Source organism: Pristis pectinata, chromosome 23, assembly GCF_009764475.1.
Source record: "Pristis pectinata isolate sPriPec2 chromosome 23, sPriPec2.1.pri, whole genome shotgun sequence".
Lineage (NCBI taxonomy): Eukaryota > Metazoa > Chordata > Chondrichthyes > Rhinopristiformes > Pristidae > Pristis > Pristis pectinata.
The window spans coordinates 27,133,138-27,145,867 of NC_067427.1; the positions used below are offsets into that span (position 1 = coordinate 27,133,138).

Here is a 12,730-nt window from a genome sequence, read left to right on the forward strand (position 1 = left end):
GTTGACATCATTGGTATGTGATTTTTTTTAAACCACATTTTCAGGCCAGGTGACTTGAGTGTTTAATTAAGTAAACTGGATCCCATTGTTCTCTTGTTAATGTTTTGAGGCTGAGCAGGGAATATTGGTTAGAAATTTAACTTAGCAAATGACAAACATCTCGGGCCTTGGACAATTTCTGTTGTTTTTGCAAAAGGGATTTTAGCTTGATTAGCAACCACTTCTTGACCTTTGGACAGGCCATGCCGCTGTGCTAAAAAGCTAAGGTTAGCAATAAACCTTTTCTGGGGCCTGAAAAGTGAATATCCATCACATCACCACATAACCCTTGTGCCTTATCTGCCGTGAAACACATCTCCTTCTTAAATATATTCAGCAAATTGATCTCCATGGACTTCTGTGGTGGAGAATTCCCACAGGTTCACCCCCCTCTGAGTGAAGAATTTCTCCTCATCCCAGTCCTAGATGTCTTGTTCTGTATCCTGAGATTGAGACTCCTGGTTCTCGACCCCTCTCTCCATACCTAGCCAGGGGAAACATCCTCCTTGCATTCAGCCTGTGGAGTTCCAGCAGGATTTTAACACCTCCTCTCATTCTTGTAAAATTCTAGTGAATACAAGTCTAGCCGACCTGATCTCTCCTCATAGGACAGTCCCAACATCCCAGGAATCAGTCTGGTCTGGCTATGTTGCACTCCCTCCATGACAAGTATATCCCTTCCCAGATAAACGGCACAGTGCATGCAAGGGCAGGTGGTGGGGTTCACAGAGAGGAAGTTGGGGGAAAATCAGAAGGGGGTCAGTACTCAGGAGCAGGTAGGCGATTCAGTTGTCAGGAGGGGGTAGCTATTTGATTAGCAGTTGGGGTAGTATAGGCAAGGAGTTGGGCTGTCATTGGGTGAGTGAGTGCCAGTGGGGAAAGATGTGGGGATTTGTCAGCAGACCACAAGAAGAAGATCAAGAAGTGAGGGTAGGAGCAACCAGGATAGGCTGAAGGGTGGGAGAGCCATCGGGTGGAATGAGTGTTTTATGCATGGTACATGGATTCCCAGAACTAGGCTCCACAGCCTTGGACTTGCACATGGAGGTCCCAGGCTAAGTAGCAAAGAAGCAGGTTTCAAAGGACTGGGAAAAGATACTACAGCACATACGGCCTGTGCTGTCCGTTCAGTGTCTAACCAGGTCCCCCAAATTAACAAATTGAAGATGCTGAGAATAGAACATTTCGACTTAAATAATTACCACAGAAAATAGGACCGAAAACAAAACAGCATTTCAACAAATCAATTTATTTTCACAGAAAAATACAATATACGATATGCAAGAACAGATATTTGAAAAGATGGTGACTATTTTGGCAGAAACAAATTATACTGGAAACAAAGACACAACTGAAATAACCTCCAGTAGGTAATAAATGCAAGAATAGCACGAGACACGTCCAGACCAGAACACTGGAATGTTAGAGGTCACCACAGTCTCTGTGGCCAATCACATAATGAAAGAAGAAACCAAGAGGGAGAGTACTGAACATCTGATCCAAACATTCACCTAATGCAAACATCACCCACCTGCACTCTGGATGCACTTCATTCTATGCAATGCGCTGTAGAGTTCACAACTTATATCATTTCTCACATAACCACCACAAAACAAGCCTCCTTCAAAAATGAAACATTAACATCAGCCAGCACATTAAATTGCATACTCATTTTAAAATGAAAGCATATTTCTGCTCACAAGTTACAGTGGGATGGAAACTGTGACCTAACAATTTAAACATCAGCGTTAAAATTAATCAAAGGAGCTGGCTTACAATTAACCTCCTTTCATGTGGAAAGCAGCAGTTTCCAGATAGCTTTAAGGTTTATCTTAATTGTTTCTGCAATGTCACCATTTAATTATTTCTAACAGGTTCTAACCCTCACTGTAAAGATTCTGGAAACCAAAGCTGCTGCTTTTTCTACACTTAGTTCTTCAAATATTTAAAAACTACATGAAGACATAAAAAGGTGCTGATTCGTGCATTAGAGATTTCCTGGCCAAGAACTTCAATCAGCAGATTTTTTATGTATTTGGTTACATTCAAGTATGTCAACACCATCTGAAAATTAAAGTGAAGATTAATTAATTAAAGTATTTGGGGAAATTTGCAACGAGGGGAATAGAACTAATTACGTAGTGGTTTAAAAGAGCCGACACAAGGGGCAGAATGGCCTCCTCCTGTACTGTACGAGTTCATGCACTGCCAGAGGTGGACCCTACAACTAAAATGTTGACCTCTTTTCCATTTTAGATGCCGATATATCAGCTGTGCAGTTCAATCATTTTCTAATATTTTTCAAATTTACAAAAAAGAAGTGGTTGTCCAACAGTTGCTGAGCTTCAATAACCTGTTGACACCAGTTCAACTGTCAGTTCAGGAGTAAGCTGATTGCTTTCTTTGGACTACAGATGACTCCTATGACTACCTGGGGGTTAGAACCAATTTACTGAATCCTGACTGAGGCAGTGGGATCAATGTGCTCTGAATTGAATATGCCTTACATAAAATATCCCCAAATTAACTCACTGGCATATCATTTATTATTAAACCATCAGCTGTAAAATGGAGCATATGAATCACTTTTCTTTAAAACTCTTTAAAATAAAGGCTTAATAAAACTTCTCCAGTTGGCCTGTAAGCAAAATTTCACTTAGTTTCAACTCGGTATCTGTAACTATAAACTTCTACATAAATTACTTAATTTTTACTTAGATTAAAATTTTTTCCAACCAATTTACACAATGTAGATATTTCCTTCATTTTTTTTTCTTAAAATCACCCCTGCATATACATTCAATTATATTACATTCACACAACTTCTTTGATACCGAGGCATTTATATGGCTACTATACAAAGTTATCATTTTCCCACTTTGACAAACAAACACCAGTGTCTTTGATGCCGCACAATTGAGGTACAATGTGCAGCCATTTCAGGGATACTAAACTTCCAGGTATAAAACTTCAGCCGGGAGGGTGAGATTTTAAGGGGAGGGCAGCTCTCTACAGCCCCAACAAAACTGTTTCAATAAACACAAATTAGTTAGCAAACTGATTGCTTGCTGACAGTCTAGAAGCTGGTCGAGTTCTTTTAAAAAAAATACATATCCCTTCAATGCTAGCAAGACCACATTTATTGTCCATTCCTGGTTGCCATGGACTGGTGGTTGGTCTGTCTCTTTCATGAACATGTGGTTTGCCAGGCTACTTTGAAGGCTATTGTGTATAGCGGACAAGAGTAAAATGTAGGACAGAGCAGGTAGAAGCGGCTGGCAGAGTTTTTATAGCAGCCTATCATTCTCTCCTCTGCTTTTACTCCATAAGCTACCAGCTTGATTGAATTTTATAAGTTGCTGTGTTCAGATTTGAACTCAGAATCTCAAGGCTGCGAGTATGACCATAACCACTGTTGGATGGACAAATCTGATTTTCACTAGTTGTCATAGGGTGAAAAACGGAGCTCCATTATTTTTCATTAAACCAAGGATTGATTGGTATAATTATCAGCATTTACGATCACTGTCAGTCATTCTGCTCATGTGCAAACATTCAAAGTAATTCTTTTCAGTATGAAGGAAATGTTGCACCTTAAGGATGTGGAGACCTAGAAATGAGGAAGATGCAAGGGTAGCAAACAAAAGCTGTATTGAAGTAGATTTCTACTTTGGAGGCAATAAAGAATTGGCCTTCAACTGCTGGGGTTAAAACTTAGTGTACATAAATTGAGGAGCTAGGGTATCGGTTGTGTTGGGTCCAGGCTCCCCGTTTCAGCAGACCTCAGTAAATCGACCCCAATTTTACCTTCCAAAAATCAGAGCCTTTTTTTGTTAAATGCTTAATGAGCAGCAGAAAAATTTAGAAAATCAGAATAGAAAGGATGTTCAAAATGAATGTTCATCTGTGTGGGTGTCAATAACTGCTCCATTCAAAGACTTCATTCAAAGTTAGGGACAGCTGATAAACACACCACATTCTGATGGAATAAAAATTTACTGATAGGTTACTGCAATAGAGAATTAATGGCATCTGAGCTTCTAGACAACTACTTCCTTGAACGCTTCTACCAGATTACTGCTTAATAGAATGAAATATCCACTTGTCCCCTTTAATAATCCTGTGAGAAGCCTTTACAACAACCTGAGCACTGCACAAACCCCACATCAATGCAGTTATACCTCTCCTCCACTTTCAGTCATTACTTTCTGATCAGTTTGAGAATGTCATCACAGTGCACCACAATCAGGTGGATGGGGAAAACTGCTGTTAAATTGGCTGCAACAAACAAGATTCTGGAAGAACTCAGCAGGTCACACAGCATCTGTGGAGGGAAGTGATCAGTCGACGTTTCTGGTCGAGACCCTTCATCTGGACTGCTAAATTGGCTGCATTGGCAACTATGTACCAGTTTGTCTATTGCACAGGAGTTCCATACATAACTTGCTGCATTAAAAGCATTGAGCAAGAACACTGGTGAAGGGTGCACCATCACTCTCCAGTCCATCACACATCACATGCCCTTCAGAAGCAAGAAGATTCCAGGGATCAAAGAATCTCTCAAACTGCCCAGCAAATTAGCTCAAGAAAGGTTAAGGCGAGCATTTGTGTGTGTGTTTTGAGGCAGCAGCACAGGACCTAAAGTTAAGGAGGCAGCAACCAATACAGAATTTACTATACCGCCAGGATGGGGGTTGGGATTGGGGCTGAATTCCCCCAGTAGTCAGAAAGAGGAGCGAGATCAATGGAGATGCAGACAGTCTTTTGGTGCACAGTTGGACGATCTCTTGTGATGTAGATAATTCTCCCTTCTTGAAGTGTATAGTCCAGAGAAATAGCAGATGATCTAGCTACTAGTTGGTGGATGATGTAGAGAGGAATCATCAAAAAGTGGATTCTTGACTTCCATCTCTCCTGTCTGTGATAAGCAAAAGAAACACATAAATTGTGAGACACAGCAGGAAGATGCAGAGGAAATGGGTGTACTATTGAAACCTGCCTGATGCCATTCCCATTCAGACCGTCCTGCCTACCTGAAGTGTTTCAATTTTCAGAATGAGGAAGGGGGGGAGAGAGAGAGAGAGAGGGGGGGGGGAGAGAGAGGGGGGGGGGAGAGAGAGGGGGGGGGGAGAGAGAGGGGGGGGGGGAGAGAGAGGGGGGGGGAGAGAGAGGGGGGGGGGAGAGAGAGAGGGGGGGGGGGAGAGAGAGGGGGGGGGGAGAGAGAGGGGAGAGAGAGGGGAGAGAGAGAGAGAGGAGAGAGAGTGAGAGACGAGAGAGAGAGACGAGAGAGAGAGAGAAGAGAGTGAGAGAGAAGAAAGTGAGAGAGAAGAAAGAGAGAGAGAAGAAAGAGAGAGAGAAGAAAGAGAGAGAGAAGAAAGAGAGAGAGAGAAGAAAGAGAGAGAGAGAAGAAAGAGAGAGAGAGAAGAAAGAGAGAGAGAGAAGAAAGAGAGAGAGAGAAGAAAGAGAGAGAGAGAAGAAAGAGAGAGAGAGAAGAAAGAGAGAGAGAGAAGAAAGAGAGAGAGAGAAGAAAGAGAGAGAGAGAAGAAAGAGAGAGATAGAATAAAGAGAGAGAGAGAATACAGAAAAAGAGAAGAAAGGGAGAGAGGGAGAGAGAGAAAAGAGTGAGAGAGAGAGAAGAGAGAGAGAGAAGAAAGAGAGAGAGAGAAGAAAGAGAGAGAGAGAAGAAAGAGAGAGAGAGAAGAAAGAGAGAGAGAGAAGAAAGAGAGAGAGAAGAAAGAGAGAGAGAAGAAAGAGAGAGAGAGAAGAAAGAGAGAGAGAGAAGAAAGAGAGAGAGAGAAGAAAGAGAGAGAGAGAAGAAAGAGAGAGAGAGAAGAAAGAGAGAGAGAGAAGAAAGAGAGAGAGAGAAGAAAGAGAGAGAGAGAAGAAAGAGAGAGAGAGAGAGAGTGTGTGTTGTGAATGGGTTTGAATCTGACAGGAACTGGCTGCTGATTCACAAGCCCTGCTGCTTAGAGAAGACTGCATGTTAATAGGCTTGTAAAGATGTAATAATATGGCTAATATCTGTTCTCTTTGCCTAGCTGTGAGGAGAATTAACATATGAACAGCCTGGTGGACCTCCCTCCTTTGCATTGTCTTCACAGCACTTTATTCGCAAGTAGCAATAACAGCGTCAGTGGCTGAAGCTGCAGTAAAACTTGCTCAATCTTCTTGATGCCACAATTCATTTACCTACTAAATTGTGAAAAAACATCAGGAACAACATAGTCACACTTAACCTTTCACTGAAGCAGCTTCTCACTCTTCAACAACCCTTGTCTACCATCATCAATTTTCTCTCCTTTGCCCTCACCTAAAAGGTGTTGCCCCTGTGGGAGCGGAGTCCGGTTCTTCTCAAGTTCACACAGAAATTATTTGTTGGCAGCCTTGACAGTGTACCTCCGTCAAACTATTCGACTACGAAAAGCATCATGGCCAAGTTCCATTCATTCATTGGCTGACAACCACAAGTGTGAGTGCACTTCCAATCAGCTTTGTGTCAGTTCTGAATCAGTTGGTAGTATTCCTGCCTATCAGATCTGCATTAAAAGTTTAATTTTGAGGACAAGTTCTAGACCGACTCTCCAGTGCAGCACTGCAGAAGGAACACCTTTCAGATGAAAAATTAAACTCAAACCCTATTTTCTTCCTCTCATGAATATAAAGGATGTTGCCTCACCACGTGAAAAAGAAGCAGGCTCTCCTTTAGCTATGTGCAAACTGGCCACTATACTTCCTACATTACTAATGAAGGCATTTCAAAAAGTACTTCAGGGTCTCTAAAGCGTAATGGGACAACCTGGGGTGGTGAAAAGCATTGTACAGTTGAAAGCCCCTTTACTTCCTTTTTCTCCAGCTGAAGTGAGTGAAGATGTTGAGAAAGCACTTTACCACAGCCCTGGGATGTCAGATAACATTTACAACAATCATACAGTACGGAAACAGGCCCTTCAGCCCACCGAGCCTGCGTTGACCAAGCACCCCTTTACACTAATCCTACACAATCCCATTTTATTCTCCCCATGATTCCATCAACTCTGCCCAGATTCTACCACTCACCTACACATTCCAGACAATTCATGATGGCCAATTAAAGTACCAACCCGCAAGTCTTTGGAACATGGGAGGAAACCAAAGCACCTGGCAGAAACCCACACATTCACAGGGAGAACGTGCAAAGTCCACCTGCGATCAGGATTCGATCTGGATAGTTGGAGCTATGAGGCACTGGCTCAACTACCTGTGCTACGTGCGCCCAAAGGGATTACTCTGAAGTCCAGCTATTGCTGTATGGACAATTTCAACAGCTAACTGGTGTATAACAAGCAACAAACAATCTGCTGGAGTGACTCAGCAGGTTGAGCAGCATCTGTGGGGTGGAAGGAACCATCATTGTTTCAGGTTGAAATCCTGCATCATGGGCAGGCACGGTAGTGTAGCCGTTGGCGTAACACTATTACAGCGCCAGCGACCCGGGTTCAATTCCGGCCATTGTCTGTAAGGAATTTGTACGTTCTCCTCGTGTCTGTGTGGGTTTCCTCCGAGTGCTCCAGTTTCCTCCCACATTCCAAAGATGTACGGGTCAGGAAGTTGTGGGCATGCTATGTTGGCGCCAGAAGCATGGCGACACTTGTGGGCTGCCCCCAGAACACTCTACGCAAAAAGATGCATTTCACTGTGTGCTTCGATGTACATGTGACTAATAAAGATATCTCATCAGGGCTGAGATTGGAGAGAGGAGATGGCCAGTATAAGGAGGAGAGGGGAGTGGTAAGACAGAAGCCCGAGGTGATTGGTGGATTGTGGAGGGGGTCAAAGATGACAGGCAGGTTGTGCCAGGTAGGAGAGGGGGGGGTTGGAGTTGGCAGGCAGTGTCAGGTGGATGATAGATGGAGGCAGACAAAAGGGAAAACAAAGAGGCTGATGGAGCGAGGTGGGAGGAGGGCAGAGTGAAGGTTGGAGACAGATAGCCAGGAACACAAAGGGCCACCAGTGTTCGAACCTGATAAGTAAAGGAGGTGAGAATGCGAATCATTGGGGAGAATTGAATGGCAGATAGAACCAGATGGGGATGGGGGCAGAATCTGTGGGTGAACTGTGTGTGCAGTGGGTGCATGGAACCGAGAGGGGCAGAGGGGTTGGGAGAAGAGACAGAACTGAGAGGACCTGAGCATCGGAAGGAGAGAGGAAGTCAGAAAGGAGGAGAGAACAAAAAGCACCGGAAAGGAGGGCTACCTAAAATTGGAGAGCTCAGTGTTCACGCCATTGGGTTGTAGGCTACCCAGGCAGAATATGTGGTGTTGTTCCACAAGGCCCAAAAACAGCAAATGAATGTTGAGAAAATGTGTTTACATTATGGGCAGAAGGCTGATCACATCACCAGACGAACTCTCAGCTCTGCTCTGAATAACACGGCATGGTTTGCATCCAGCAGTATAGTGTCTAATTCAGAATGAAGAGCTTTATGAAACCAAAATAATTACTGAATTGTCAAAATCAAACTGACCTGCTGCCAGTGACACCTCATTTTGACCTGCCCTCCACACCTCTCCCCTACCCACCCACCATTTGTTAAAGATGAGTGCCAGAGCTCAGAAATCGCTTCAGTCTCGAGTGTTTAAAATAACAAAATATCGGCAGCATTTACGAAGGAGGTTATTGACAAGCATTGTAAGAGAGTCATAAAGGATAGGGTTTTCCTGACATGACCTTTTGATTTGTGTGACATAATTTTCAGTTACACTCTCCAGGGTTGGGAAAAAGTTGTAAACAAAAACCCTGGAGTGAGATCACAGACAAGCAGGCAGGTGATTGGCTGTTCCACAACAGTTGGTTTGTGTTTCCAAATTAGAACCAGGATTTATGCACAAGAATTTCAAAGCACACCATTTTATCTGTTAAAGCTATTTAAACTCGATTTTTATTTTAAAATAGAATACTTAAATTTAGGAAGTTCATAGTTTAAAAAGTGATAACAGGGGTAGTTCAAACAGGATAACAACTTAATGAGGAGGATAATTAAAAAGGGAATGAAGAAATACAGTTCCTTAGATGATGGACAGGCAGTTGAATCGCACTGCTTGGGATTCTTGCACCAAGTTAGGACGCTTCATGTACCCTGGGAGACTGTACAAGAAATGCCCCAGTGGCTCGAGCTAAAAGTTCAGGATTTCTAAGCATGAAAGGCATCTGGAGTTGCTGTAAAGTATGAATGTTTCTTGGATCGTATATTCCCAGAGGTGATAACACTGAAGTCAGAGAGTTCGGGACAGTATGTGGGTGGCTGTCTGAAAGTGCAGAGAAAGAAAGGAATCTTCAGGGTATGCGCAACTCTATTCAGCAGCCGAGACTGATGTGGATGACAAAACCTTGGAGTGCAGTCAAAAGCACAGCAGTTTAGGATGAAGGACTACATGGGAATGGGAAGGGTGAGAGTCCTGTTATGCTTCAATTCTATATGACATTAGTAGCCACATCTGAAGTACTGAGTGTAGCATAGTGCCAGAGGGAAGGTTTCTGATTTTGGGGATATTTGGAACCAACTCTGGGGCAAGAAGAACTTGTTCAAGTCAGAGGGCTTGCATTTTGAGGGAAACTTGAGGGGAGATTCGCCAGTGGAGTTGGGGAGTATTTAAATTAAATAGGCAAGGGGATGGGCAGCAGCATGCAAAAGTGAAAATGGGGAAGAGTAGGAATGTCAGATAAAATCAGAGTACATAGTAGTCGAGATCTGGTTGGGAGATGACTAACTTTGGAAAAGACAAAGACAGGTTTAAAACGCATGTATATAAACACACAGTGTGGTGATTAAGGGTGATGAGCTGCAGGCACAAATAGCCTTGAGGGAATATGATGTAATGGCAATAGCTGAAACATGGCTCATAAATGGCATAGTAGGCTCATTCTTGGATACAAGGTGTCCCGAAAAGATAGAGGAGGCAGATAGCAGTACTGATTAATGAAGAGTTAGAAAGGGGGGATGCTATTGAGAAGACAAACACAGTAAGAGTTAAGAAGCAAGGGAGTACTTTTGCAGTATTTTACTGGGCATAAAATAAAGGGGACAGAGAAGCAAATCTGCAGGGATATCACAGATGTGCAATGTGATGACATTGGGTCTGAAATTACCCCAGTATTGATTGGAATTATGTTAAAGAACAAAAAAAGGGGATGAATTTTTAAAATGTTTCTAAAATCTGATCACTATATTTTTGTCTTTATGTTGGACAGGGGTGTACACAGCAAAATTTTAAAAAACTCAGCAGGTGTGGTAGGTACCAAGGAAAATAGCAATAAACTGTGAATGGACAAAGACTGGGAAGCAGAACGAGCAGACAAGTGGAAGATGAAATGTAATACAATTAATGTGAAATGAAATATTTTGGCAGAATGAATGAGATGACAATATAGAATGAATGACAGAGTTCTAAAGGGTGTGCAGGAATGGAAGGACCCAGGAGTACAATGAAGGTGCCAACAGATGAGAAAGTGGTTAGTTAGCTATATAGAATTCCAGGTTTAATAATGGATGCATAGATCACTAAAGGAAAGAGGTCATGTTGATCCTTTAAGAATCACTATTTATGCTACAAATAGAGTACTATGTTCAATTCTGGTCACTGTACTTTAGGAGAGATGTTAGGAGAGATATTAAGAGAGGGTGCAGAAAAGATTTACTTGAATGGTTCCAAAGACGAGAGATTTTAACTCCAAAGTTCGACTTGGAGAAGAGGCCCTCCTTGGAGCAAACTCTGTTTGATAGAGTAGATCAAGATCATGATGGACTTAGGTAGGATAAACTGAAGTTGTACTATTACCAGATGGTTCAAAAAACAGATTCGAAGTGATGAGCAAAAGCGGTTGTTGGAGGGGAGAAATGTGAGGTAAGTAATTCTTTTACACAGAATGTGCTTATAATCTGGAATTCCCTGTGTGAAGAGATGACAGAAACAGTCAATCAGCACTTTTGAAAATGAATTGGATTGGCACTTGTGGGAAAATACTTTGCAGGTCTAAGGGAAAAAAGCAGAGGAAAGGATTGAATGGATTGGTCTACAGAGAGCCAACATGTACAGTGGGTAGGGAGGCATATTTCTGCACTGCAACAGTTCAATGATTACTGTGTTACTTACAGGAGCCAGTCCTGGGCATTCATACACTGTGAAATCACCATCTTCATTTTCTCCTTCAGATTCTGTTGCTGAATCCGGTACTTTGGATTCATCTTTATTTCTGCATAGCAGAAGTACAGTTGTCAAAGGTCAATATCCAACATTACTGCTTTTAGCATAGTATATCACCCCTGCCCAACCATACAACAGAGATCCTGACAAAACTACTTACCTTGCTGATATTGTAATATTAAAGTCATACAAATATGGCTTAAAGTGAGGTAACCCTTGGAAAGTCATCATTTTGCAGCATGTCAGGTTTTAATAATGTAAAGCACCACAGTAAACATACAAATGAGAAATTCTGCTCCTGGAAACCCCTCTTCTCTTTACACATCATTTCCAGCCATCTGCATTCTCAGTGCTATCGAGGTTGTCATTAGTGCAGCTCACCACTTGGACAAAATGCATTGTCCAAAAACATGTAGTTTTTGGACATATAGAGTGTCCAAATCATTCAGCTGAAACAGTAGTTAAAATGACTGAAACATTCTAAACAGCCTCAATGTTCTTAACCAAGAGCACCTTGTGGTCAACCAGTGCCACCTTTGAACTGGACAGCACTCTGCTAATCCATTTTAACCACTGTTTTTTTTATTGTATGAAACACACTATCACTAATTCAATTACTCTGAATACTCACTTTTCCATCGATAACATCTGCTGCTTCTGATGTTGGTAATGGTACATCTGAGCACTCTGTGCCAGTTTATTGTCCCCATTCTGAACAAAGACACAAATTTATAAAGAAGTTGCATTTAATATTTTGAATATCCAAAGTAAGGTACCACACAAAACACTTGTAATTTAATTGGTTTTACAACAGAATGAAGGAGATTGTTTATCCCATCAAACATCTATGGACACTTGGAAACAGCTTTCTAATTAATAGGTTACATTATCTTACTCCCTCCCAAAAGCAAAGAAAATCTTCCTTTAAAATATACATGTAGTTGTGTTTTGCCACTATTAATCAGCAGTCACCACCCATATAGGCTGTTCTTTCCAGAGAAAGAAAATTTACTGCTTAAAAAGTATTCCTCACATGGTCACATACTATGGTTCATGATTTCAGTCTCCTTTTGGAATTTAGGGTAATAGCAAAGTAATGCTCAGACAGGTGTCACAGGACTGACTGGACAAGTTATGAGAACAAGTCCCAAGAGTGAACACAAGCCCAAAATTTAAAAAGACTCCAAGATCAGTAAATTCTACCCAGGTGGTGATCTAAGACATTGAGAGTCCAAAATTTCCATTCCAATCTATCACAAAACTTTCGCATAGAAACTATTCTAAGGGCTTTGAAAGCCAAAGACCTGCCACAATAGTCACTAATTTTCCACCAATTCTTTGCTCTATGAATGTTATCGAATAACAACAGCTGTGTTAACATGTCAAACATTCCAAGGCACTTTGAAGGATTGCAAGGAAACAAAGTTTGATACTGAGTCACAAAGATATTAGGGCATAAACGTAGGGTTACAAAGCTCCTTATGGGAAAGGAGGCAAAGATGCAAACAGGT

At 41.9% G+C, this 12,730-nt stretch overlaps 1 protein-coding gene across 1 annotated transcript in view; it reads right to left on the reverse strand.

The window, feature by feature from the left end:
* Nucleotides 1-1,268: 1,268 nt before the first annotated feature.
* Nucleotides 1,269-12,730, reverse strand: part of LOC127582010 (neural proliferation differentiation and control protein 1-like) — a 144,946-nt gene continuing 133,484 nt past the window's right edge. Inside the window, exons 7-9 of the mRNA XM_052036925.1 lie at nt 11,851-11,930; nt 11,169-11,268; nt 1,269-4,957 (exon numbers count right to left, since the gene is read on the reverse strand). Of these exons, the coding sequence (XP_051892885.1) occupies nt 4,886-4,957; nt 11,169-11,268; nt 11,851-11,930 (252 nt within the window). The 3' untranslated portion in view covers nt 1,269-4,885. The remainder of the gene's footprint in view (nt 4,958-11,168; nt 11,269-11,850; nt 11,931-12,730) is intronic.